At 42.9% G+C, this 26,377-nt stretch overlaps 1 protein-coding gene and 1 long non-coding RNA gene across 3 annotated transcripts in view; one reads left to right on the top strand and one right to left on the bottom strand.

Moving 5' to 3' along the window:
- LOC137542189 (myosin-1B-like) overlaps positions 1-26,192 on the top strand; it is a 235,943-nt gene extending 209,751 nt beyond the window's left edge. For both annotated transcript variants that reach the window (XM_068263917.1, XM_068263918.1), the window contains exons 31-41: positions 2,636-2,819; positions 4,789-4,954; positions 5,382-5,506; positions 10,156-10,464; positions 10,542-10,745; positions 13,817-13,942; positions 15,507-15,677; positions 16,211-16,315; positions 24,668-24,763; positions 24,857-24,991; positions 26,079-26,192. In XM_068263917.1, the coding sequence (XP_068120018.1) occupies positions 2,636-2,819; positions 4,789-4,954; positions 5,382-5,506; positions 10,156-10,464; positions 10,542-10,745; positions 13,817-13,942; positions 15,507-15,677; positions 16,211-16,315; positions 24,668-24,763; positions 24,857-24,991; positions 26,079-26,096 (1,639 nt within the window). In that variant the 3' untranslated portion in view covers positions 26,097-26,192. The remainder of the gene's footprint in view (positions 1-2,635; positions 2,820-4,788; positions 4,955-5,381; positions 5,507-10,155; positions 10,465-10,541; positions 10,746-13,816; positions 13,943-15,506; positions 15,678-16,210; positions 16,316-24,667; positions 24,764-24,856; positions 24,992-26,078) is intronic.
- Positions 10,157-20,937, bottom strand: LOC137542193 (uncharacterized). The gene is made up of 4 exons (XR_011025378.1): positions 20,852-20,937; positions 15,558-15,701; positions 13,669-13,900; positions 10,157-10,495 (listed from the first exon to the last, which is right to left on the bottom strand). It is a non-coding gene; the product is annotated as an uncharacterized lncRNA (long non-coding RNA).
- Positions 26,193-26,377: the final 185 nt, after the last annotated feature.

The raw sequence follows: 26,377 nt of genomic DNA on the forward strand, positions 1-26,377 counted from the left end.
ACAACAAATACAACATTAGTCCTATAATCTCTTGATAATTATCTGTGAATCTGAGCTGAAATATAGCATCATGATATAAATGTGTATATCTATGTGACTAACCTAAATAAGCATTTTTGTTTTGAAATTACATATTCCTACTTTTGTTTAAAGGGAACCAGAGACGCCAGAAAAAAGATTTTATACATACCTGGGGCTTCTTCCAGCCCCATACGCACGGATCGCTCCCACGCTGCTGTCCTCCGCTTCCTGTATCCGGCGGTACCGGCCAGTCGGCGTCAGCACGCGGCCAATTGTCCACATCACAGGGGCTCCCAGCATACCCTTTACGCGTGTGGCTGCATACTGCGCAGCCGCACGCGTAAGGATTTGGAGGGATCCCCTGATCATGCAGACAATTGGCTGCGTCCCCCAGAAGTGACGGGACCCGGTAACGGCGGATTCAGGAAGCGGAGGATGGCGGCGTGGGAGCAGGGCCGGCACTACCATAGAGGCAGAGGAGGCAGCTGCCCCAGGGCCCCAGAGCTTGTAGGGGCCCCCAGTGGCTACAAGAGGAAAAAAAATTCAAATCGGCCTTATAGTTTTTGAGAAAATCGATTTTAAAGTTTCAAAGGAAAAAAAATACACATTTAAAAACCTGCCGACTTTAATGGTTGATAGCAAATCCACCTTAAATGTTAGAAACCCTAAATTTGCAGGATATGTTAAGGAGATCATTAGGAATAAGAGGAAAAAACATTTTTCAAAAAGACCTTATAGTTTTTGAGAAAATCGATTTTAAAGTTTAGAAGGAAAAAAGTATACTTTTAAATGCGGTAAATGTCACTTTTAGTAGCAAACCTAACGGTAGTGTAATTTTACATGCATCAAACGAAAGCGCAATAAATTTCCAGACTGGGTTTCCAGGGGGTCCATACGCAGCAGCAGCGCTTTGGCCAGGGATCGCTGTACAGCCGCAATATGGCTGCATGAAGATCCCTGGCATTTTTTTCTATTTTCCAATTTATTTTTAATGTTTAGAGTGTGGGAATTTAAAAAAAAATAAAAAAAAAAATTATGTGGGGTCCCCCCTCCTGAAACTTTTTAACCCCTTGTCCCCCATGCAGGCTGGGATAGCCAGAATGTGGAGCATCGACCGATTGGGGCTTCACACCCTGACTATACCAGCTGCAAAAAAGGTCCCCTAATGCCGATTTTTGTTCGGGGTATATGTTGGGGGGGCCCCCCAGGTTTATTTTGCCCTGGGGCCCCATTGTTGCTTAAACCGGCCCTGCGTGGGAGCGATCCAGGCTTATGGGGCTGGAAGAAGCGTCCGGCGTCTCTGGTTCCTTTTTAAAGGACACTATCACAAAATACTAGTAAAATTTAAAAAAACATACTGTACATATAAAATGCACATTTCTCCTAGAGTAAAATGTACAATAAATTACTATTTTTCTATGTTGCTTTCATTTACAGTAGGTAGGAAAATCTGACAGGTTTTGAATTAGTTCATCTCCTAATAGGGGGATTCTTACTTATTTCTTTAATTACTAAAGTACTTAGAACCTGAGTTGCTCAGTCTAACCGCCATAATAGTGTGCCTTACAGGGACTGCTTTTGCATTTGTACAATTTTTTCACGGTAGTGGTCCTTTTTAAAAGTGCAAAAATTCAGGTATTCATATATCACATTTTTTTTATTGGCTTCCATTCAACTCATGCTCTTCAGCTCCTGCTCTATATTTGTTGAGTTTTTGATAAGTGGATAGTGTAATGGTTAAGGGCTCTGCCTCTGACACAGGAGACCAAGGTTCAAAGCTTCGCTCTTCCTGTTCAGTAAGCCAGCACCTATTCATTAAGGAGTCATTAGGCAAGACTCCTTAAAACTGCAACTGCCTACTGAGAGCAACTTAGTGGCTGTAGGTCTGGTGCCTTGAGTCCAACAGGAGAAAAGCGCTATACAAATGTTGGAATTATTATTTTTCTCCTCACTTCTTTCTTCTTCTATGATTACAAACAACTTCTCACAGCCAGGCAGAAGTTTTGTATTCTGCTTCAGGAGCCTCAGTGTGACTGCAGAGAGGTGGTCATTTATAGCACTTGGTTATTAACCCTTACAACCACAATAAGAAAAAAGAAAAGCTGCAAAAAGAGGTCACCTTCTCAACTGGAAAATACTGGCAAAAGGGTAGAACATAAGAGGTCCAGCAAACTTGGAGAGGTTTCTTACCTGGGCCATGCTGAAACATAGTTAGTTTGCAAAGGCCAAACAGGCCATGGCCTAGGTTTTGCCTAAAGAAACATGGAACAGCAGACTGCAAGAAGGAAAGGAAGGTTGTAAATGGGAAAATGGGTTGCACATGACAGAGGGGAGCTGCTGCCCAAGATGAGGTTGCATATGTAAGAAAGGGTTTGCCGTGCCTGGAGGAGCTACATGGCAGAGGGGGCTTCACATGGCATTGGAGGGGGCAACTGCGATTGTGCAAGCAGTATTTCTCAGCAATTCCTCACAATTTCTGATACTACCTAGGTGACACTTCTCTGCCTGTCTCCTTTGCTTTATATTTATTTTGAGTTGTAAGTAGTCACTGTTATTTGGGGTTATATGTTCTGAGGAGAACAATAGGCAATTCTTTTATGCTTTAATTCCATAGGAAGAAACTTGCTCAGAGGCTCCAGGAAGCAGAGGAACATGCAGAAGCTCTCAACTCCAAATGTTCTTCTCTTGAGAAGACCAAACAGAGGCTGCAGATGGAAGTTGATGACCTAATGCTGGACGTGGAGAGGTCAAATGCCGCAGCAGCAGCTCTAGATAAGAAGCAAAGGAACTTTGATAAGGTACTTCCTCATAGCAAACTGGGAATCAAGGAATTCCTGTTCTACATCTGGTCAGCCTAAACAGTGGTCAGTTAAGTTCTGGCTCCTTCTTGTAAGCCACCAGGTGCACAACAATAGAGGAGCAGCCCCTGCAACTACAGAATGGCCCAGAGCTGTGAGAGTGCCCCATCTATTAACCTTCCCTTCCTCCAATAAAGGGGTCCATCCTTCTGATCAGATGTTTTTGTGGTTACAATTGTTATGATGTTCACGCTTGTTTTATGACACCTGCAGAATGGGCCCCCAGGCTGTGAGGGTCACCAAGGAAATAGGTGCGAACATTGGGAGGTCGCATCAAAGTTTTCCTGAGGGGCCACAAGATTTGTAGTTAAGCCCCGTGAGCAGGGCGGCTATTGGAGGGGACAACTGACACTGCAGTGAGGGGCCCAGGGATTCTGGGGGCCCTGGGGACCCCCAAAGCGCTGGAAGGGCCCCTTGTGCTGGCTGCAGGCCTGTGGCTCACTAGCCAGCACACCGCGTTCCAGCACTGAGAGAAGTGTGACATCATCGCTTGAACGTGGGGAGCAGATGAGTGAGCCCACTACAGTGGACTTTCTATACTGGGACACCACCTATACCTGGCTACCTATACAGGGGCACCACCTATACTTGGCTACCTTTACTGAGCGCACCATCTGTACCTGGCTACCTATACTGGGGCACCACCTATACTTTGATACTTATACTGGAGCGCCTAGAGCTTGCTACCTATACTGAGGGCACCTGTACCTGGCTAACCTATACTGGTGTGCCACCCATACCAGGCTACCTATACTGGGGGCAACTATACCAGGCTACCTATACTGGGCACCACCTATAGTTGAATACCTATACTGGAGCACCTGTATTTTGCTGGCCTATACTGGAGCGTCAGCTATACCAGGCTACCTATACTGGGGACATCTACACCAGGCTACCTATACTGGGGTGCCACCTATAGCTGGCTACTTTTACTGGGGGAACCTATACCTGGCTACCTATACTGGGGACACCTATACTGGGGACACCTATGCCTAGACACCTATACTGGGGGCACCTATACCTGGCTAGGACAGGTGGGCGAGCTGAGACAGAAGGGGACAAGAGGTAACACAGGAGGATAAAAGAGGCCCAGGGGGAACAGAGGCGGACAAAAGAGGCCCAGGGAGAAAAGAGATGAGACGGGAACATGAGGTCACACAGAGGGACACAAAAGAGGCACAAACTGAGGTGAGACAGAGGGGGACAAAAGAGGCACAGGAAGAAAAGAGGGGGGCAAAAGAGAACGGATAAAGGATAAGAACTGACCTACAAGTCCCTTTCAGATTTGTTAACCAGGGACTACCTGTATTTTGCTAGTATTTGGCTCCATCCAGAACATGTCATGGTCACGCCCACTTTTTGCAGCATGCCGCTTTCTTCAGTGTCAGAGCCATGCACATTTTTTGGAGCAGCGCACTTTGCGCACGGACACGGGGTGGGGTGGCTAGTGGGCGGGCACAGCAACTGGTGGGTGGACCAGGGAGGGGGGGCTCAGGCCTTATGATGTGTGAGGGGCCCCAAAATTTCTGATGGCAGCCCTGTCCGTGAGCCAGATATGTCCAGGTAAGGGGTGTTACCACACAAGTGCAGGACACACACCTGCTCATAAAGTACTGTGGGGCACTATGTCATTGGCCTTATACACATCAACCCTGCTCTCAGAAGACTAGGATTAAGATGTGGGAAACGCATGACCACTATTCAGTCTACATAAACATGACCTTCCCAGTCAAACATTTCCCCTCATGAATAATGCTACCATATTCATAAACGAAAAGTAGTATTTATATATTTCACTTGAGTTTTATTTCCACACTAAACTTTTTGCAGCTGGCATAGCCATTAGAATGAATATATAAAAAAGGTTTGAAAATAGAGTCTCATTCATAATTCCCCATTTTCACTTTAGATTATAAGCGAGTGGAAACAGAAGTGCGAGGAGAGTCAGACTGAACTGGAACTGTCCCTGAAAGAATCCAGAAGCCTCAACACAGAACTCTTCAAGCTGCGTAATGCCTACGAAGTGGCCCTGGACCAGCTGGAGACAGTGAAACGCGAGAACAAAAATCTCCAACGTATGTTTGAGGGCTATATACTACTAGTTATCTACAAGGCCGGATTTATACTTTCTTCGCCTCTAAGCCAACTTTCTTGCGGCTCCCCTTCTATGTGTAACAGTTGTCGAACTGTTACAAGGAAAGCCCCCTCTTCCTTTTTCAAAATACATGTAAAGTAAGCCTTCTTTTTTATGTATAAGTTCATTGGGCAGCAACTCCTGTCTTCCATGTATTGTTCCACATTTTCAGCCTCTTATTTCCATTTATAGTCCTCTATACCATTTGAAGCCAGCCCTCTTCCATGCCCAGCCGCCCCTTGTGCAGTAGCTGCCCCAAGGCCCGGGCATTGGTGACCTTTCCAGAAATCCAGCCATGGTTATCTAGTTTAGGTACTGAAGGTCTTGGCAAATGTTTCTCATATTTTTGAATTCTCTTAACACTGCAGAGGAGATAACGGACCTCACAGATCAGCTTGGAGAGACAGCGAAGACTGTGAATGAGCTAGAGAAGGTAAAGAAGCAGGTGGAGCAAGAGAAACTGGACCTGGTGTCTGCCCTAGAAGAAGCTGAGGTGTGTATAAAAGACTTACAATTTAAGGTGTATAATCTGCTCAAATATAAAAATATATTTCTTATAGATGAACAGAACCAGATATCTGAGAAAATCGAAAATTCTTAAACGCAAACTCAAAGAGGCCCTGTAGTGACATAAAGTAGAATATAGTAAACTAATCAGGATACCCATTTTTATGTTAATTATCCTGGTTTCAGCATCATAAACACTACACTACCTATATCTATATACTTCTGTATATTGGTATTTAACCCCACCATACGAGTGATGCTTGGCCTCGGCTGTTGCCTAGTTGTGTGGAACTCTCACCCCCCCCCCCCCTGAGCATTCTGGGAGACTAATTATTATTTCTACTGGCTTTAGTAAACATACATTCCGTAGTGATGCACCTGCCAGCAGTAGAGATGTCACCACCTGTATAGAATCAAAATCAGGGTGAGGAACGATTTTACAATGGGAAAACACTGACTATATCATTTAAAAATGAATTTTGTCAAATAAAAAAAAATAAAATCAATTTTATTCATTACATTGTTTTCGGTATGGTTCCTCTTCAGGTAGTCAGTTTGTCAATACTGGCGTTTGCAACCTGGAAAAGTATCACATTTCAGACACTAACAGTAAATTCAAAAATTATTTGCTGAGAATGTTTTATGACCTTGCCGGAAGCTAGCCATATATTGGAATTAGACCTTATAATGACAAACTAAATTTCAGCAAAACTCTATCAAGTATCAAGTGCCACTCAATGCAGCACTACAGGTCATCGATCCCCCACTGCTCCTGCGACAACCCCCTCAAATGGGGATATCTAAACATGTCTACTCAGACTTTTGATCGATAAAGCAATCAAAAGTGAATAATCTGAACATGCTGATGCAATAGATGAAAGATAGATTTGATGAAAGTTATATAATTGGTCAGATATTGATTGGGAAAAAAAAAGGATATACAGTATGTATTGCCCACCTTAAACATATAAAGAATCCACTCCTGGTACCCCAATATCAAACTTAAATGTGAGTACCACTGGTGGGATCACTGGGTGAAGAGGCCATATACCTTCACCTAAATCTCTGAGCAATTCAGCTAAACAATGGGATTAAAACAACAAATAATGAATTATGTGACCCTGATTTATTAAAGGATACCCGAAGTGACATGTGACATGATGAGATAGACATGTGTATGTACAGTGCCAAGCACACAAATAACTATGCTGTTGTGATGATCTGCTCGGCTGCCTGTGCAGGCAGGCAGTTTTTTGGCCATTGTTTGGGTTTGCATGCTGCAGGACTCTGGAAAGAAGAGCTTCTGTCAGTTTTGCAGCTTGTGCTTGCTTAGGAATTTGCATACGTTGTCATGCAAATTGCCTGGCCACATTCATTGGAGGCGTGTACTATAAGTACTATGTCTTTCCCACAATGCTTGGCTGGTCATAAGGAGTCTTCCTGTGAAACACTCTGGAGAGTGTCAGCCATGCTCTTTGTTTGAAGATCAGCTTAGAGTAATTCCTGGAAAACTGCACAAGGCAGGTTTCCTTAGTGCAGTTAGGATTGCTTATCTGTTTGTTTGTTCTGTTGCTATTGTCCTGTCCCAGCGGTGGTCGACAGGAAATGGTTCTGATCTCTGTTCTTGGAGTATAGCTGGTGCAGCGGTTGCTACCAGCTATCTCTTCTGTTCTGTCTCCTGGGATCGCGCTAGCCACTTTTCGCTAGCGCTGTGGATCCTTCTGTTCTGTCTCCTAGGATCGCGCTAGCCACTTTTCGCTAGCGCTGTGGATCCTTCTGTTCTGTCTCCTGGAATCGCGCTAGCCACTTTCCGCTAGTGCTGTGGATCCTTCTGTTCTGCTACTCTGTACCTGGATCGCGCTAGCCACTTTCGCTAGTGCTGTGGATCCTATCTCTCGCTTGTCCCTGTTTTCGTGTGTCTGTCTTGTCTGCTACGACCGCTTGCTGGAGGCTCGGTGAGGTAACCGTTAAGCAAGCATTCGCGTCCTCTGTTTCATGTTTGTCTGTCGATGGTTAGTTAGGTGTGCTTGTCTCTATTGTGCTTATCACGTGGAGACCGCGCATAACCGTGTGCACTGTTGCGAATGAGTGCGGTGTTCGCGGTTAGCTAGCTTTTGTTATTTTCCACATCTCCTCATTGTATGATTTGCTGTGCCTTTGCTATCCTCGTATTCTGTTCTGATCTGCCTTGTGTCACTTCTGGCAATCGCCTTTCTTGCGGTTGCGTTTCTGTTTCGTATCTGCTGTTGTGTGTGCGCGGTCGCGGGGTGGTGACTAGATTGGCGCACACATATACAATCTGTCCCTTTGCTCGTTCTCATTCGCAATCGCTTCTCTTGCGATTGGGTTCTGCGCTTCGTACAATTCCTGTCTGGCATTTGTGGAGGTACAGAGGATTGGTTCCTCTGCACTCCCCAGCGCCATCTGCCGACAGGAATTTCCCTCTACGGGTGCGTAGCACCTTTTGCTGGGTGCCTGCAAATATACGCTTGTGGAGGATTTCCGCCGTATCAGCGCACGCGTTGTGCGCTGATCACGGAGAAAGTTCCACAATCGTTACAGCTGTGTTCCTTTTTTTATTTCTCTGCCTGAAAGAGTTAAATATCAGGTATGTAAGTGGCTGACTCAGTCCTGACTCAGACAGGAAGTGACTACAGTGTGACCCTCACTGATAAGAAATTTCCCTTTTTACCTCTTTCCTGCTCTCAGAAGCCATTTTCTGCTAGAAAAGTGTTTTATAGTTGGAATTTCTTATCAGTGAGGGTCACACTGTAGTCACTTCCTGTCTGAGTCAGGACTGAGTCAGCCACTTACATACCTGATATTTAACTCTTTCAGGCAGAGAAAGAATAAAAGGAACACGGCATAGTTATTTGTGTGCTAGGCACTGTACATACACATGTCTATCTCATCATGTCACATGTCACTTCGGGTATCCTTTAAACAAAGACAAATAACATTTATATTGTGCTTTTCTCCTGCTGGACTCAAAGCACTTGAGCTGCAGCCACTAAAGGCGCACTCTATAGGCAGTAGCAGTGTTCTAGAGTCTTGCCTAAGGTCTCCTAACTGAATAGGTGTTGGCTTACTGAATAGGAAGAGACGAGATTCAAACCTAGGTTTCCTGTGTGCAATTAACCAGTACACTATCCAGCCACGCATCCTTCTGAGTTAACATTCAGGTGACGTTTTCACACCTTTTAAATAATATACCTTTTCATTCCACAAGGAGCAAAAACATGCTCAAAATAAGTTCTGTCTGATTTAATTGCAGCATGTTGGATCTTGCTTTTCTTATCTGCTTCATTGGTACTCTTTTACTTGTTATTCTGTAGATAAAGGGCCTGATTCACAAAGCGGTGCAAACACTTTGCACGCCTGTGAAAAGCCCTTTATCACGCCTAAACTTAGTTTAGGCGTGATCTGAAGGAATTCGCGCGAACTCCCGCGCACAAAACCGTGCTTTGCGCGAAGCGCCCATTAAACCCTATGGGACTTTGCGTGCGCGCGGGAGCTTTGCGCGAATTATAGCACAAAGCGGTGATAACTTTGCTAGTGCATGAGTTATCACCGCTTTGTGAATCAGGCCCACGGAGTAGGAAACATATTCTTCTAGAAAGCTCAAAAGATAGAGGTTTACTGAATCACAGCCACTGTCACTATAAAACCAAATATTTTTGGTTTAACTATTGAGGATCAGCCGTAACAAGGTTTTTTTCAGCCTAAAAAAACCCCAAAAAATAAAAGAAAACACACAATTCCAAATAACAGTGTTATATGGTATTCACTGTTGGTTCCAGGGTCCAAAACGTTTAATCTGTAATCACTTTATCGTGGATCCTGGAAGTAAAGAACAAAAGCTGTGTAAGATCTGAAAACTTTTACCAGAAATTGATAGTTACTGGTAACTTGTATCATTTAAGTTCAAATGTTTGTTATATGTAAATGTCAATTTATATTATTTCTAAAAGGTCTCCATGTAATCTTAAAGGTTAGAGAAACCGAGAGCCCAATATAGTGTAGTATGTTCAGCATAAAATTAGTAAAGATAATTAGTGAGAAGAGTATACTCACAAACGTGGGTTACCACAAAGGCAACCACTGTATAGGCAGCCGAGGAGATTAGACCTGTCCTCACTCAGGATTAAGAAGTCGCTCTCTGTAGATGAGAAAAGGGGTAGATCTCCCCTCCACCAGGGGTGGACACAGTACAGCAAAAGGAGAACAGAGGCGCCAGCAGGGTAGTGGATGAAACCTTTAACATTTGCTTGGAGGAAGCGGTGGACTTACCTCCATAAAGCAGACACGAAAGACTGCATAATAGTAATTACATTTATTATATAGTACCCCAATTACTATTACTATTATACAGTCTTTAGTGTCTGCTTTATGGAGGTAAGTCCACCACTTCCTCCAAGCAAATTTTAAAGGTTTTATCCACTTTTACCCTGCTGGCGCCTCTGTTCCCCGTTTGATGTATTCCTAAAGGACCACTATCACGAAATTTATAAAAAAATAAAACTTAACATTTTATCTACTGTGACCACATGCTTAGTTCTTTAGATGTGTTGAGTTGCATATCAGTCTTTATTGTATTTATCCAACAATATTAAGATTATGAATTTCTCTACTCAGGGAAGTCTAGAACATGAAGGGGCAAAAACTCTTCGTATACAGCTGGAGCTGAATCAGATAAAGTCGGAAGTGGACAGGAAACTGGCTGAAAAGGATGAAGAGATGGACCAGTTGAAGCGCAACAGCCAGAGGACCATCGATGCCTTGAATAGCACTCTGGAATCTGAGATCCGGAGCAGAAACGATGCCTTAAGAGCTAAGAAGAAAATGGAAGGAGACCTGAATGAGCTGGAGATGCAGCTTGGTCATGCCAACCGGCAGCTGGCTGAGAGTCAGAAGCAGCTGAAGAACGTACAGGCCCAGTTGAAGGTCAGTGGTTTCTTCAGATATACTCGTTTTCCTTGTAAAAATGATGGATTCATTAATAATAAGGATTTCTCTGGCAGGACCTACAAATTCAGCTAGATGAATTGGGTCGTGCCAATGATGACCTAAAAGAGCATCTGGCTTTGGCCGAACGAAGAAATCTTTTGCAGCAGACAGAAATTGAAGAGCTACGAACGGCTCTCGAACAGACAGAAAAAATTAGAAAAGTGGCAGAGCAAGAACTTCTGGATGTTACAGAGAGGGTGCAACTGCTACACAGCCAGGTATATTGTCTGCCCTTGTATTGTTTTTGTTTGTGGTTGTGTTTGTTAAGCAACTGCCAAGACAAATTCCTTGTAGGTGCAAACTTACTTGGCGAAATAAAATTGATTTTGATTCTGATTCTGATATGATAGCTGTTAGTCTACCTGCCAAGTGTGTGCACATTATAAAATGCAGTATGTCCCCACAAGCAACTTTGCTGGAAAAGTTTAATGAATTTCAACAGACTGCTCTGACAACAGACTGCATTATAACTAGTATTCTCTACATAATACAGTATAGTGGTATGGAACTCAAATTTAACCCCCGGTCTATAACATTTAACACAGCATAAGAATTAGGCCCCTTTTACACTTAATCAGTTGCTCTCAGTTATAACTGAAAGAAATTAAACACAAAAGGTGGCCTTGGCGCTCCTCTAGTGTAGACCTCTACTTTAAACAGTAGTATAAAGATATTGTGTAATGTGGTGGATCACTGCACCATGGGGGGTATTACCTCCCTAATAAATATAGATGTAGTAAGGTGAAGCGCTCTACACCACATACACATTCAATGCATAAAATGCACGCCAAAAACAAGCATATGTCTGGTCAAGGTGCCAGACTCAAATGTGTGCCACCCCTATAACATTAACATTCATAACAACAATTAAAAATGTAAAGTCCACCTGTAAAAAAGATACATATGTGCATATGATTTAAGTAGTCCTCTAAGAGAACCTGAGGCAAAAAGTGAAAGTACATATATACATATGCTTTAGATCGGGGGTCTCAAACTCAATTTACCTGGGGGGCCACAGGAGGCAAAGTCAGGATGAGGCTGGGCCGCATAAGGAATTTCAGAATTGCGGCGCATCGCCGCCTCTGCCCGCATCTCTCACTCTTCCTTCACAGAGAGGGGCGGGGAGAGGCTGAAAGCTCTGCCCCTTCCAGGAAATGCCGTCAGATTGCCCCCCGGGCGATTTGCTCTGCAGCCCTCGTTTAGCGGCGGGGATGTGGCAGGTTACTTGGGAGCACTTAAGTGAACTATAAGGAAGCTTTTGCCAGCGAGGGCCACAAAATATTGTATCGAGGGCCGCAAATGGCCCGAGGGCCGCGAGTTTGAGACCCCTGCTTTAGATAGTCCTCACGAGAACCTAGCGAAAACTCCTATTCAGCAAAGACCAAAATTCATAGGAAACGTTTTATCCCCAAACAGTCCACTACTCCTTCTTAATCAGAACTGTCTCCTCATTGACTTGGCTGAAATACCCTTACCAGCAGAAGTGGCTGATTAATTCACAGATCAGCAAACAGGCACAATCTGAAGTACACCTCCTCGTAATCCGATCTGCTTCTTCCTAAGTAGCACTCAGAAACACAGGAATGACATAGCGTAATCCAGTTTCAACCAATCACCCCTGCACCACTCGTGCTCCACGCGTGTGTGGATACTTATGGGATACACGCGTGGAGCACGAGTGGTGCAGGGGTGATTGGTTGAAACTGGATTTGAGTCTGGCACCTTGACCAGACATATGCTCGTTTTTGGCGTGCATTTTATGCATTGAATGTGTATTTAGTGTAGAGCGCTTCACCTTACTACATCTATATAACTGAAAGAAAACTGATTTTCAAAGTAATGACCATGGTTTCCTATGGCACCGTTCACACTAACGCGTTTTAACTGAAATCTTTTTCCCAATGCACTGCTATGGAAAAAACGCGTTCCAACGCGCACTAACGTATACTAATGCACACTAACACATACCAACTGATTAAGTGTAAAAGGGCCCTAACAGTAATCAATTATATGACTGTTTTAAAGTTATTGGAAGGGTTAATGATCAAACTTCCACGACCTCACTCAGAAGCTAATTGATAAGATTGCTACGGAAAAAATTATAACAGTGTTCCACTACAGCATGGTACTTTCACTTTCAGTGACCTCTGGGGTCATGATGCTCGATGTAGAGAGAGATTCTCTCTCAGCGCGCAGGAAGAGAGGGGAGCGACAGGGGGCGCAGCCAGGGAGAGAGAGCTACCCAATGGCAGCTCTGGAAAGCCTGCAACAATGCCCAGTGGGCGTTTTGAGCAGGAAAACCCTCTCCTCCCATTACCCTCCAAAATAGCGACAAATATAGTCGCCAATTAGGCGGGGGCTATAGCGCAGCGGTGGGGGGGCAGAGAGCGGTAGTGTGGGGAAACAGAGGCATGTCATGAGGCAGAAAACATGTCTCTGTGTTCCATCTGCCCCCTCCCCGCACCACCTCGGTGCTAACGTTTTATGCTGTGTTTAATGTTTTAATGGTAATTCACAATTTTGTGTTACCTACCATTATAATAATCGTCTGTGTCTTGCAAACAATTATTTCCATTTCCTATTGCTTTGTTCTTTCCCCAAGTCAAAATATGCTGCCAAGATTCAGTTTTACGTTTTTATTTTTATATGAACGCTTTTGGTGGTATAGTTAGCTTTCACCTGTTTAAGTGTCATATAAAGCATAGGTTCTCAACATGCGGTACGCGTAACCCAGGGGGTACTTCTGATGGTTCCAGGGGGTACTCGGGCTTGATATACTTAACCAAGAATAACAAATTTAGAGTTTTAGAAAATGATAAATCTTATTTAAAACAACACCAAATCAGTATTTTAGCTAATTAAAAGCAATAGTAAATGCTTGGAAATTGTTTAGAACCAATTATAATGTACTACGATTAAATATATATTTGTCAAGGGGTACTTGTGATAATGTTTACTATGCCAGGGGGTACTTTGTGTGTACAGGGTTTTAAAAGGGGTACATATCAATAAAATGTTGTGAAACACTGTTCTAAAGTATGAAATAAAAACAAGCAAGTTGATCAGCACCAAATGATTTCAAAAAAATCAAAAACACCACAAATGTAAGTGATTTAACAAGAATATCTCTTACCTACCTACCTTAAAATTGTTTTCTTTCATCCTGGCATTTTGGTCGCACATGCAAAAATCTGAGCAGTTTTTGGGCAATCTTACAAACGTCTATATCCATATATTTTACTGGCTTGCCTGCAGAGTTCCAGTAACATACATCTGTTGGCCTATTTAGAACACAGGTCTAATAAACGCCAAGAAGAAGTTGGAAAGCGATGTGACTCAACTCCAGGCTGAGGTGGAAGATTCCATTCAGGAGCTTCGTAATGCAGAGGAGAAAGCAAAGAAAGCCATCACAGATGTAAGATTGTTTTTCATAATATTTACTCAAAAGTTACACGAATTCTTAATTATGTGTTGAATCATGTTGTGAAAAGGCCTCCATATCTTTGCAAAGTCTTCAGCTCTTGAGAGTCTTACTTAAAGGGGCACTATGGCAAAAATTAGGCTACTGGGATAATCCTGGTAGCATGTACCTAATACTAGGAGGATCAGATATTAAAGAGAATCTGTATTGTTAAAATCGCACAAAAGTAAACATACCAGTGCGTTAGGGGACATCTCCTATTACCCTCTGTCACAATTTCGCTGCTAACCGCCGCATTAAAAGTGGTTAAAAATAGTTTTAAAAAGTTTGTTTATAAACAAACAAAATGGCCACCAAAACAGGAAGTAGGTTGATGTACAGTATGTCCACACATAGAAAATACATCCATACACAAGCAGGCTGTATACAGCTTTCCTTTTGAATCTCAAGAGATCATTTGTGTGTTTCTTTCCCCCTGCAGCTATCTTCCACTGAAGTGTCAGGCTTTTTCTTCCTGCAGAGTGCAGACAGCTCTGCCTGTATGTAATTCCTCAGTATGTGAAAGCCCAGCCAGCTCAGAGGAGGATTTATCCAGCTTGTAAAAGATAATAGAGCAGAGAGAAGCTGCACTAATCTAAATAATACACAGGCAGTGTGCAGAGAGGGCCTGGAGGGGGGGGATGCATCACAGAACCACAACACTGAAGAACTTGGCAGCCTTCCAGACACAGGCCGACAAGTCTGACAGGAGAGAGATAAGTTGATTTATTACAGAGATGGTGATAGTAGAACGTGCTGCAGTAAGCCAGAACACATTAGAATAGATTTTGGAACTTGTAGGATGGAAGAAAAACGGATGAAATTTTTGTTACGGAGTCTCTTTAAGCATTTTTTTTAAATGTCTGTTTGAAATTTTTTAGGCAGCATATGCATAGATCCTGCATGTCCTACCCCTCTGCTGCACTGTAACAGCTCTCCCTGCTGAATCTGTACAGGACATTGGAATGTAGGCTGAGGCTGCTCAGCGAGTGCTGGGGAAGATCATAAATAAAAAAATCAGATAAATTACTTGTTTACACTGGGCTGAGCTTCATTTGCTGCCAGTGCTATGATCTTCCCCAGCACTCGCTAAACAGCCTGCATCTCCCATACAGTGTCAGCAGGGAGAAATACTGGTACAGCACAGCCTGAATCAGCAGAGGGAGGAGGACACGTCGCATAGTTTGAAATGTGATCTCTGCATATGCTCTCTAACCTTTCAAGCAGAAAAATAAAAAAATAAACTGCTTAGTATCTGATGCTCCTTATATTAGGTACTTGCTACCAGGGTTATCCCAGTAGCCTAGTTTTCACTATAGTGCCCCTTTAAATGTTGTGAGATTTTTGAAGGAATTAGAGTTATAATTTACCTTATACTCACGTTTGTACATATACCATTCATTTTGCTCTTCTTACCTACTCCCAACATTGATTGATTTGGTAAAACTATGTTGGCCTCACACAGTAGTGGCTGTCCACCTGGGTTGTTAGACACTTTCTTGTGTTCTCCATCATTAAGGCAGCTATGATGGCAGAAGAGCTGAAGAAGGAGCAAGACACAAGTGCTCACCTGGAAAGGATGAAGAAGAACATGGAACAAACGGTGAAGGACCTTCAAAATAGGCTTGATGAAGCTGAACAGTTGGCTTTGAAAGGCGGAAAGAAGCAGCTCCAGAAACTGGAAGCTAGGGTAAGCAGGATGTAATCCAAAAATCTGTGGAAACACAATAGTTTTTATTACAAAACAAATTACACCACCATGAATCTCAAGTCATCTTGAAGCATTCACCAATACACTTGCTTAGAATATTACAGTAGAAGCTGAGCTATACCAATGGAAAAAGTAAACAATCCTCTGCTCTGTAATCTAGTAATGTGGGCCTAAGCCCAAGGATTGGAGTTTGCACAGATCATTCACAGGCAGTAGCTCTAGTTCAAACATCATTAGCAAGTAGTATCACTATTTGTAACATAATCCACAGGCAGTAATGCCAGCTTTTACAACATTAGTAGGCAGTAGCAAATTGCCTTGTAGTGATAAGAGCTGGACCAGAATGCCCAGTACTGCACTGAAATTGTTAACAAACTGTTAATTCCCTAATTCCACAATGAACAACCTAAGGCTATGTCTGGGCTTAACTCTATAAAGGTCGTTAACATTGTCTGCCATGTTGAATTTACAAATGATTTTTACAGAGCCTTATGGTCCACTGACTCTTGCAGGTACGTGAACTGGAGAATGAACTGGAGGCAGAACAGAGACAGAGCTCCGAAAACACAAAGTCTTACCGCAAAGTGGAGCGCAAGCTTAAAGAAGTGTTCTACCAGGTAAGTGTGAGGACTTGATATACTGCAGAGGTCTTCAAGTGTCTCCACTGGAAAGATGCCTGGATTAGAACCCAGTTAGGGACTAAACTATTACTGCCCCTCTCCTCCCCACTGCCTGGCCTTTGGATTGGTGCAAAAACCAGACTAAAATAGGGCTGGGCAGTGGTAGGATGTGGTCAACAGTAGTTAAAGATGGAAGGTATATAGTTAAGGAAGGATGAGTGTGGAAGTGTGGCTAGGGTGGGCATCAGTGTGACAATGGGTAAGAGGGAAAATGTTTTCAATTTTAAACCAGGAAGTCCACCAAATCCTGGGAAGCTCTGTAGAGCATCATTGGTAAGTGCAGACAGCAGCAGTACGGAAGAGATCAGGCTGCACAGTAAGTCTTACCTCCAGCACAATATTCTGTGAGGCTGAAGCTCTTCCAGAAGCAAAGGACAAGCACAGCTCCCAATCGGTTAAAAAGAATAAAAATAATTCAGCAGTAACACTTCAGGTTTCTCAGGGCAAAACTTTTTATTTTGGCTATGAATGAGAGGAAGGATTTGCAACATGTGTCAGATTTTTCTTCCTGTTCAAGTTCCATGCAGAAAGATTGTGTCTCACAAGGTTACCGAGAAAAGGAAGTTACTTGAAATCTCCTTACTGGGAACAAACACACCACTGTTAGTATTTTATTGCTGTCTCTACCCCAGTGTGAGATTATATATTCCTCCTGTTCCAGTAATTGGGTCACCAAAATCAAAAAGTGAGAAGGAAACTTCCCAGTGGTAAAACGAGAAGTGGTGAAACCTTGTAGAGGCTCCCACCCAACTGAACTCTATCTAAATTGAAAGTAAATGGTATTAAAGAATAATGCAAAGAGGGCTCTATTACATATTTGGCAAAGGATTTCTTTGAGCCATGTCTTAGTTTTTTTTTTTAGACTACTATCAGTGCAACTGAACATTTATTTTGTACTAGAAGATGTTCTGCCAGTCTTACTAGAAGCATCATCAGTTCTAATGACATTAAGGGAAACAACCAGACACTTATACGTGCAGATAATCCACTTACTAGTCTGCAGCCAACAAAAAGTCTGGCTCATTTTTAAAACTAAATACAAGTATCTGGGTATTTCCTTCGCTTTATTAAACTGAGGAAGTTTCTCCATAAGAGTCAGATTATCTCTTTATGCCCTTGTAGCCACAAGAGTCACAAAATGATCTCCTGAAACACAAAAAGAGTCTAGATCAGGGGTCGGGAACCTATGGCTCGCGAGCCATATATGGCTCTTTTCATGCCTGCGTATGGCTCTCTGGCTCGCTAAAAGACGGGTGACAGAGCGGCCAGAGAGCCTGTGTTTAGTAATCTGCCCCGCTGTAATCTGCGCCGCCGCCCCACCCCCCTCCTCCATGCCGGTAATCTGCGCCGCCGCCCCGCCCCCCTCCTCCATGCCGGGTGTTTGTAATTGCGCTGATGCTGGCGCTGCCTGTGTGATGTCACACGTTACGTGTGACACATCGGCGCAGCCGGCGGGAACTGAGGCAGCTTGGCGGGGGGAGGAGCCGACCCCACGACGTGCGACCCGGAGGCAGCCGCACCCATAGGTACTGCTCCGGAGCGCACAAGCCAGCAGCAGCCGTCGCCGCCGCCGCAGGAGCCGCCGCAGTCACTCCAGGACAGGTCCAGGAGGTCACTCCAGTCTGGTAAATTCATTTGTGGGGAAATCGTCTGCCAATGAGATAGGATAGGCATTTGTGGGGAAATCGTCTGCCAATGAGATTGCATTTGTAGGGAAATTGTCTGCCAATGAGATTGCATTTGTGGGGAAATAGTCTGCCAATTGAGATTGCATTTGTGGGGAAAGCGTCTGCCAATGAGATTGCATTTGTGGGGAAATCGTCTGCCAATGAGATTGCACTTGTGGGGAAATTGTCTGCTAATGAGATTGTACTTGTGGGGAAATCGTCTGCCAATGAGATTGCACTTGTGGGGAAATTGTCTGCCAATGAGATTGCATTTGTGGGGAAATCGTCTGCCAATGAGATTGCATCTGCCAATGAAATTGCATTTGTGGGGAAATAGTTTGCCAATGAGATTGCATTTGTGGGGAAATTGTCTGTCAATGAGATTGCACTTGTGGGGAAATCATCTGCCAATGAGATTGCACTTGTGGGGAAATTGTCTGCCAATGAGATTGCATTTGTGGGGAAATCGTCTGCCAATGAGATTGCACTTGTGGGGAAATCGTCTGCCAATGAGATTGCACTTGTGGGGAAAACGTCTGCCAATGAGATTGCACTTGTGGGGAAATAGTCTGCCAATGAGATTGCACTTGTGGGGAAATTGTCTGCCAATGAGATTGCATTTGTGGGGAAATTGTCTGCCAATGAGATTGCATTTGTGGGGAAATTGTCTGCCAATGAGATTGCACTTGTGGGGAAAACGTCTGCCAATGAGATTGCACTTGTGGGGAAAACGTCTGCCAATGAGATTGCACTTGTGGGGAAAACGTCTGCCAATGAGATTGCACTTGTGGGGAAAACGTCTGCCAATGAGATTGCACTTGTGGGGAAATAGTCTGCCAATGAGATTGCACTTGTGGGGAAATTGTCTGCCAATGAGATTGCATTTGTGGGGAAATTGTCTGCCAATGAGATTGCATTTGTGGGGAAATCGTCTGCCAATGAGATTGCATTTTGTGGCCAGCCGGCCCTCCACCATGTGGACTATTGTGCACCTCATCTGTCCACCCACCAAGCAATATCACCTGCCCACCCAGCACCTTGACCTACCTCTCCGCACCCTGACCTGCCGCTCCCATTATTTACTGGTGAATGCTGGCCAGTGTACGATTATTTTATGGTGAAATGCTCCCCACTTTACGATTAATTTCTGGTGAAACATTGCTGCATTAGAATTACTTTATGGCGAACCGCTGCCCCATTATGATTATTTGGCACCTATGGGGGAGCCCCATCCACATTTTCGCAGGGGGGGCCCAGTGATTTCTAGTTTCGCCCCTGTCCCCTGACCGGCCTTCCCAACCCACCACCCCTAGCCATCTCCCCCTGCCCAGGAGTTCACAACCTAATCCTAACCATTAGCAACTGCATAACAACGTTATTAAAGAATGCAGACACTTATTGTACTTTAAAAAGTGTTTGTTTTGCATAAAATGTACACATTACCTTGTATTTAGTTTTAAACATATTGTATGGCTCTCACAGAATTTCATTTTAAAATATGTCGTGTTTATGGCTCTCTCGGCCAAAAAGGTTCCCTACCCCTGGTCTAGATGAAGCTACTGTACGTAATTTTTTGGGGACTTTCAACCACAGTCCACCATGTCAACACATATGGAGGTGACTTGTCCATGATCTTGCCCCAATGTCTTCTTCTGGGCCTATAGAAAATCAATTGTATGGTTTTAAAAGCCTTAATATGTTTTGTTTTGTTTTTGTGGACTTTGATAACTTTAACCACTTAAGCCCGAAGGGTTGAAATTTTTTTACATCCGAACAACTTTCACCCCCCATTCATTTGCCAATAACTTTATCACTACTCATCACAATTAATTGATCTATATCTTGTTTTTTCCGCCACCAATTAGGCTTTCTGTGGGTGGTATATTTTGCTAAGAGCCACTTTACTGTAAATGCATTTTAACAGGAAGAATAAGAAAAAAATGGAAAAAATTCATTATTTCTCAGTTTTCAGCCATTATAGTTTTAAAATAATACATGCCTCCATAAATAAAACTCACGTATTGTATTTGCCCATATGCCCCGGGTATTTCACCGTTAAAATTATGTCCCTATCACAATGTATGGCGACAATATTTTATTTGGAAATAAAGGTGCATTTTTTCCGTTTTGCGTCCATCACTGTTTAGAAGCCCATAATTTATTAAATCATATTGATATACTCCTTTGACATGCATATTTAAAAAGTTCAGACCCTTAGGTAACTATTTATGTTTTTTTTTTGTTTTTTTTATTGTAATTTTTTTTTTTTTTTAATGTAAACTTGTATGTGGGTATTTTTTGGTGTGGGAGGTAAACAGGGTTTTTTTTTAATATATGTATATGTTTAGTTTGAAAACTATTTTTTTTTTGGGTGTAATTAGCTATTTGGCCACAAGATGGCCAGAATCAAAAAGTCCTGGGAGCGATCGATCTCGCTCCCAGGCAGAAGAAAGGAGCCCAGAGCTCAGAAAAGCCGCAGCATCTGAAGAGATGCTGTCGGCTTTTCTCCGGGGGGGTCCGATCAGCGAAAGGGATTTATAATCCCTTTCACTGATCGGTGGGATAGCGGCCCGCAGCGGGGGCGCGCACGGGGGGGCCCGCGGGAGCGCGCGCGACCCGCGGGAGTGCGCGCAGCCCAACTGGACGAGAAATCTCGTCCAGTTGGGCTTAAGTGGTTAAAGGGGCACTACAGCGAAAAATTGTAAAATTTAAAATATGTGCAAACATATACAAATAAGAAGTACATCTAAATGAGAAAAATAAAATGAGCCATAAATTACTTTTCTCCTATGTCGCTGTCACTTACAGTAGGTAGTAGAAATCTGACAGAAGTGACAGGTTTTGGACTAGTCCATCTCTGTATAGGTGATTCTCAGGGATATATTTATTTTCAAAAGCAGTTGATGAATGGCAGTTGCTCTGTCCAACTGCCAAAAACTGTGTAGGGAGCAGGGAAGCTGGCCAGCATCAATGTTTAAAGGGACTCCGAGCTCATCTAAAAAATAAAAGTTGTACTCACCCAGGGCTTTTTCCAGCCCAGTGCTGGTCGGGAGGTCCCACGACGGCGTCCTGGCTCCTCTCCTACTCCCCGCTCCGGAATGGCTGACCGGCCACAGCCCGGGCGACACTCGGCCGAGTGTCGGGCTGCTCCTTCTGCGTATGACGTGGCTGACGTCACACGCCGGCTGCCTCGCGTCATCACGGCGGCCGGCGTGGCAGTACCGCGCATGCGCGCTTTAATCGCGCATGCGCAGTACTTTCACGCCGGCCGCCGTGATGACGCGAGGCGGCCGGCGTGTGACGTCAGCCATGTCATACGCGGAAGGAGCAGCCCGACACTCGGCCGAGTGTCGCCCGGGCTGCGGCCGGTCAGCCATTCCGGAGCGGGGAGTAGGAGAGGAGCCAGGACGCTGTCGTGGGACCTCCCGACCAGCACTGGGCTGGAAAAAGCCCCGGGTGAGTACAACTTTTATTTTTTAGATGAGCTCGGAGTCCCTTTAAATCCTTTTTCGGGAATGTCTTTTTAAAGAATAAAAGCCTTGCTGAGAATCCCCTATGAAGAGATGGACTAGTCCAAAACCTGTCACTTCTGTCAGATTTCTACTGCCTACTGTAAGTGACAGCAACATAGGAGAAAAGTAATTTATGGCTCATTTTACTCTGTAAATGTACTTCTTATTTGTATATGTTTGCACATATTTTAAATTTTACAGTTTTTCGCTGTAGTGCCCCTTTAATCTTATTATATAAAGCACCATGCTTACAGCATATCTTACAAAACAAATACAACTAAAAACAATTCTTATCAAAGCATCAAAATATATTACAAATATTTATTCTTGCCACATTACCCTGTCATCATATTGCAAATATATTGTTCAGCAAAAAAGTCAAGAAACCTTTTATTAGTACCAATTTTCAAACATACATATAAAGTTCTGTACTAATAAAAAAAAATGGATTTTTTTCTGCAATAGTTCTTGACTTTTTTTTTTTTTTTTTTTGCAAAATCATATCCTTGCAATATTGTGATTACATTTGGTGTATTGGAACACCTTAAAGGAAATGTAAAGTGAAAAACATTCCCCCAGTTTAACTTATTTAGGGCTTCTTCTGGCCCCCTGTGGTCATTCTGGTCCCACGCCACTGTTCCGCTCTCATCCCTGCATCAGATGTAGCCGTTAGAAAACTGCATGCGGGGCTCCCAAGCCATGCGCCTTCTTAATCGCGCTACCATAGCTTGGAGTGTTCTTCACTTGTGCATGATGCTCCCGACAATGGGTGCACGATCGAAGATCTTTCTGAGGGCCATGCATGCATGGGTAAACATGCCGGGGCCATGCATGCGCAGTGGTTCATGACTGACAAAGTTGGCCACATTTCCAAGGCCTACAGTTACTGTAGGGATGAGAGTGGAATATGGAGAGGGACCAGAATGCCTACAGGGGGCAAGAAGAAGACCTAGGTAAGTTAACCTCCCTGGCGGTGCATTTCTGTCTGGAATTAGGAGTCAAAAGCGGTACATTTTTTTTCTAGAATTTTCGGCCTCGAAGTCGTAAGTCATAATTTACCAAAATATGACAGAATAAAATTCTGATAGATATTCTGCATATAAATAAAAGACTAGAACACAAATTTTGTGAATTGATTAAATTTATGAAGACACTTAACATTTTTGAAACTGTACAAATAAGAGAGTAGTCAAAATCAGGGCAGAGGTCGGTGCAGGAGGCAGGCAGAGAGTAGTCAAAATCAGGGCAAAAATTGGTAACAGTAAGGCAGAAGCACTTAGCTCAGAAGAAGTTGGGAACCAAATGGCTATATTGTTACCATCCTGTGCTTTCAAATAAGCTTTTCTGCCATCTCTGCCATGGCAGTCAGGTGACACGGGAGAGATCAAATTACAACTTGTGATTAGAGACAAATGAGGCTAAACTCACTCTATATATACATGTACATACATACATGTACATACATACACATACATACACGTACATGCATACGTACATACATGAACTTACATACATGAACGTACATGTACGTACATACATGTATGTACATGTATGTATGTACATACATACATGTATGTATGTATGTATGTGCATGTATGTACATGCATGCACATACATGTACATATATACATGTCCAAGCATGTACATACATGTACCTACGTGTGTGTGTGTGTGTGTGTGTGTGTGTGTGTGTGTGTGTATATATATATATATATATATATATATATATATATATACATATATATATATATATATATATATATATATATATATATACATTCATGTATATGCATATATATACATGCAGGTACATGTATGTATGAATGTATGTGCGTATGTGTATATATATATATATATATATATATATATATATATGTGTGTACTGTATGTATGTATGTATGTATTTATGTGTGTATGTATATATATATATATATATATATATATATATATGTGTATGTATATATATATATATATATATATATATATATATATATATATATATATATATATATATATATATATATACATATATATACATACATACATATACAGATAGACAGGGCGATCACTTCTTTCCTTTACAATTGTTTTGGACCTGAACATCTTCAGGACCACTTTAAAAATTAGCCCCACCCCAGCCACGTGACATCATGAAGCCCCCGCCGCCGCCACGCACTGATTAGCCGCCGGGCCCCTGGAAGAATAGAGGGGACTTGGGGATCCCAGCGGTCGAAAAAATAAAAAAGAGAGATTCTAGGGGAGAAGCCTGGGTCCCGCTGGCAGCGCTGATCGCTCGCGGGACCCAGTTCAGTAGAGCAGGCGGCGGATTTCTGACAGCTCGACCTGAGCACGAGCTTCCCGCTGCGCACATGGTAATCACAGCCCGAGCTCAGGTCGGGCTTACCGCCAGGGAGGCTACACTGGGAGAAAATGTTCACCTAACATATCCTTTAAGTATATTCTACTGAATCTGTATTTGTCATTCTCATTGTTTGCATATTGACATTACCCTGACATACCTGTGATCACTGTGGCATAGTTCCTCTGAACCTCTTCTTATGCTTCTGTGGGAAAGCAGCCTTGCATTACTGACAGTTTTCATTTAATGTCCTTCCACCTGCTGCATATAATGAATGCAAGCATTCCCACGGTAGTATGAAGTCCTCACTGCAATAAACCCAGTGAAACTGAATGGGTGCAAATGGAGCAATAAAGTTTACTGCCTTACTTTGTGCAGATTTATAATGCCTCTCCCTGCTGCAATCCTGGCTTGTAATTGCCATTTTTATGCAGTGAACAAAAGACATAGCAAGTGATAGGCTGAGAGTAGCTCAGTGTGTGAGTCATACAGAGTGTGCAGGGGGCCTGGAGAGGGTGTGTATAGCTTCTATCAAATCACCAGCACCACAGCACATTCCAGCCTGACTGCCTGAGCCCGACAGACCCGACAGAGGAGAGAAGATTAGATCATATAACAGAGTTGTTACAGAGTCTCTTTAAGGTGAAAGATTATATGCAACGGTGAAAAAAAACTTGGGTAGTGAAGATATAAGTTATACGAATTGTTACCCATTAGGGGAGTAACCCTTCCACTTCTTTTACATGATTAGTCGGAAGAAGACAAGAAGAATGCCCTACGACTGCAGGACCTGGTTGACAAGCTGCAAGTGAAGCTCAAGTCCTACAAGAGGCAAGCAGAGGAATCGGTAGGTATTCCAGACAAAGTGTGCTGAAATTATTACCACTATTACCACCTCGGCACACTATGTACTTAATTCTCTCCATTTTTTATATATCAGGAAGAGCTAACCAATGCGAACCTGGCAAAACTAAGAAAGCTACAGCATGAACTGGATGAAGCTGAGGAAAGGGCTGACATAGCCGAATCTCAGCTTAATAAACTCCGAACCAAGAGTCGGGACTTCGGCGGAAAGGTCAGCAACTTTCACTGTTTCTGTTGATTAAAAGCTCAACTAACTGTAGCTGCAGTGCTGGCCACAAAGAAATAGACTCTCAGCAGCAGGGGGGTGGGTTCAGTTGATCAGCTCTATGCTCACAGCCTTCTGGCAAATTTCTATCATATGTAAGTGATGATGGAATAGCAGGAGCATCTTGGACAGCAGCCAGAGACCTGTGCCCATATGCAATTAAAGGGACTCCGAGCAGTGCAGAAACTATGGAAAGATGCATATCATTTTAAAGCTCTCTTTCTCCTCTTTCCAATGATATATAAACCGCTGCCCTACGCCTTTTAGTTTTCGCTATTTTCGCGATTGAAATTGCCGCGGCCGCGATTTCAATCGCGAAAATAAAGAAAACTAAAAGGCGTAGAGTGACGATTTGGGTGTCGCCAGAAAGAGGAGAAAGAGAGCTTTAATAGTTACTTGTATTACACAGGACGACACTTTCCCCAGTGTCAGCAGCTCCATTCAGCAGAAAAAGTCGCCCTGTGTAATACAATATAACTATGGAAAGATGGATATCATTTTAAAGCTCTCTTTCTCCTCTTTCTGGCGACACCTAAATTGTTTCCCTACAATTCCCTACAAATAATCACGGCCGCGGCAAGTTCAATCGCGGAAATAGCGAAAACTAAAAGGCGTAGGGCAGCGGTTTATATCTCATTGGAAAGAGGAAAAAAAGAGCTTTAAAATAAAATGATATGCATCTTTCCATAGTTTCTGCACTGCTCGGAGTCCCTTTAACTTTTTCTCCTGCGTTATCTCCTAGAACCTAGGAGATGATTTTTATCTTCTCTTTAAATTAACCTTTCAGCATTTTATAATTAAAAAAGTACACAAATTGTACTTGTAATGTTCTTCATGGGTTGGCTTAAATGTTTTTGACTTACATGTATTACTAAGTTCTCATTACCTTGGTTTACGGTGTATACAGGTCACGTTTTTACGTTTTACTTTACTGCAAAACCAAAACGGTTTCCAAACTTTCGATTACTACTGAATGTCTTGTTATAATATTTTGTTATTTATTACTTAACAAAACATTTATTTGTTTTTGCAGGGGAAAGAAGAACTTTGAATGTGAAGAAGAGATTCATGTGTTTTTTTCCCGCGTAGTTCTATAAGTCTTTTTGTAGATGCTTTGTAAAGTAGATAATAAATAGTTTTGAATTAAGTTCTAGTGTGTTTTCCATTCTGATATGTTAGCGCTGATTATGGGTGGTCAATGAGATGCATATAATTACGAGCTGATCCAGAATTGTGCAAATTTTAATGCAAATCCATGCAGCTTCAAAATGGACCAATTAAAGTTGTTGAGGTGGGATTCGATTGGCCAGTTTTCAAGCTGCATACATTTGC

Source organism: Hyperolius riggenbachi, chromosome 12, assembly GCF_040937935.1.
Source record: "Hyperolius riggenbachi isolate aHypRig1 chromosome 12, aHypRig1.pri, whole genome shotgun sequence".
In the NCBI taxonomy this organism is placed as follows: Eukaryota; Metazoa; Chordata; class Amphibia; order Anura; family Hyperoliidae; genus Hyperolius; species Hyperolius riggenbachi.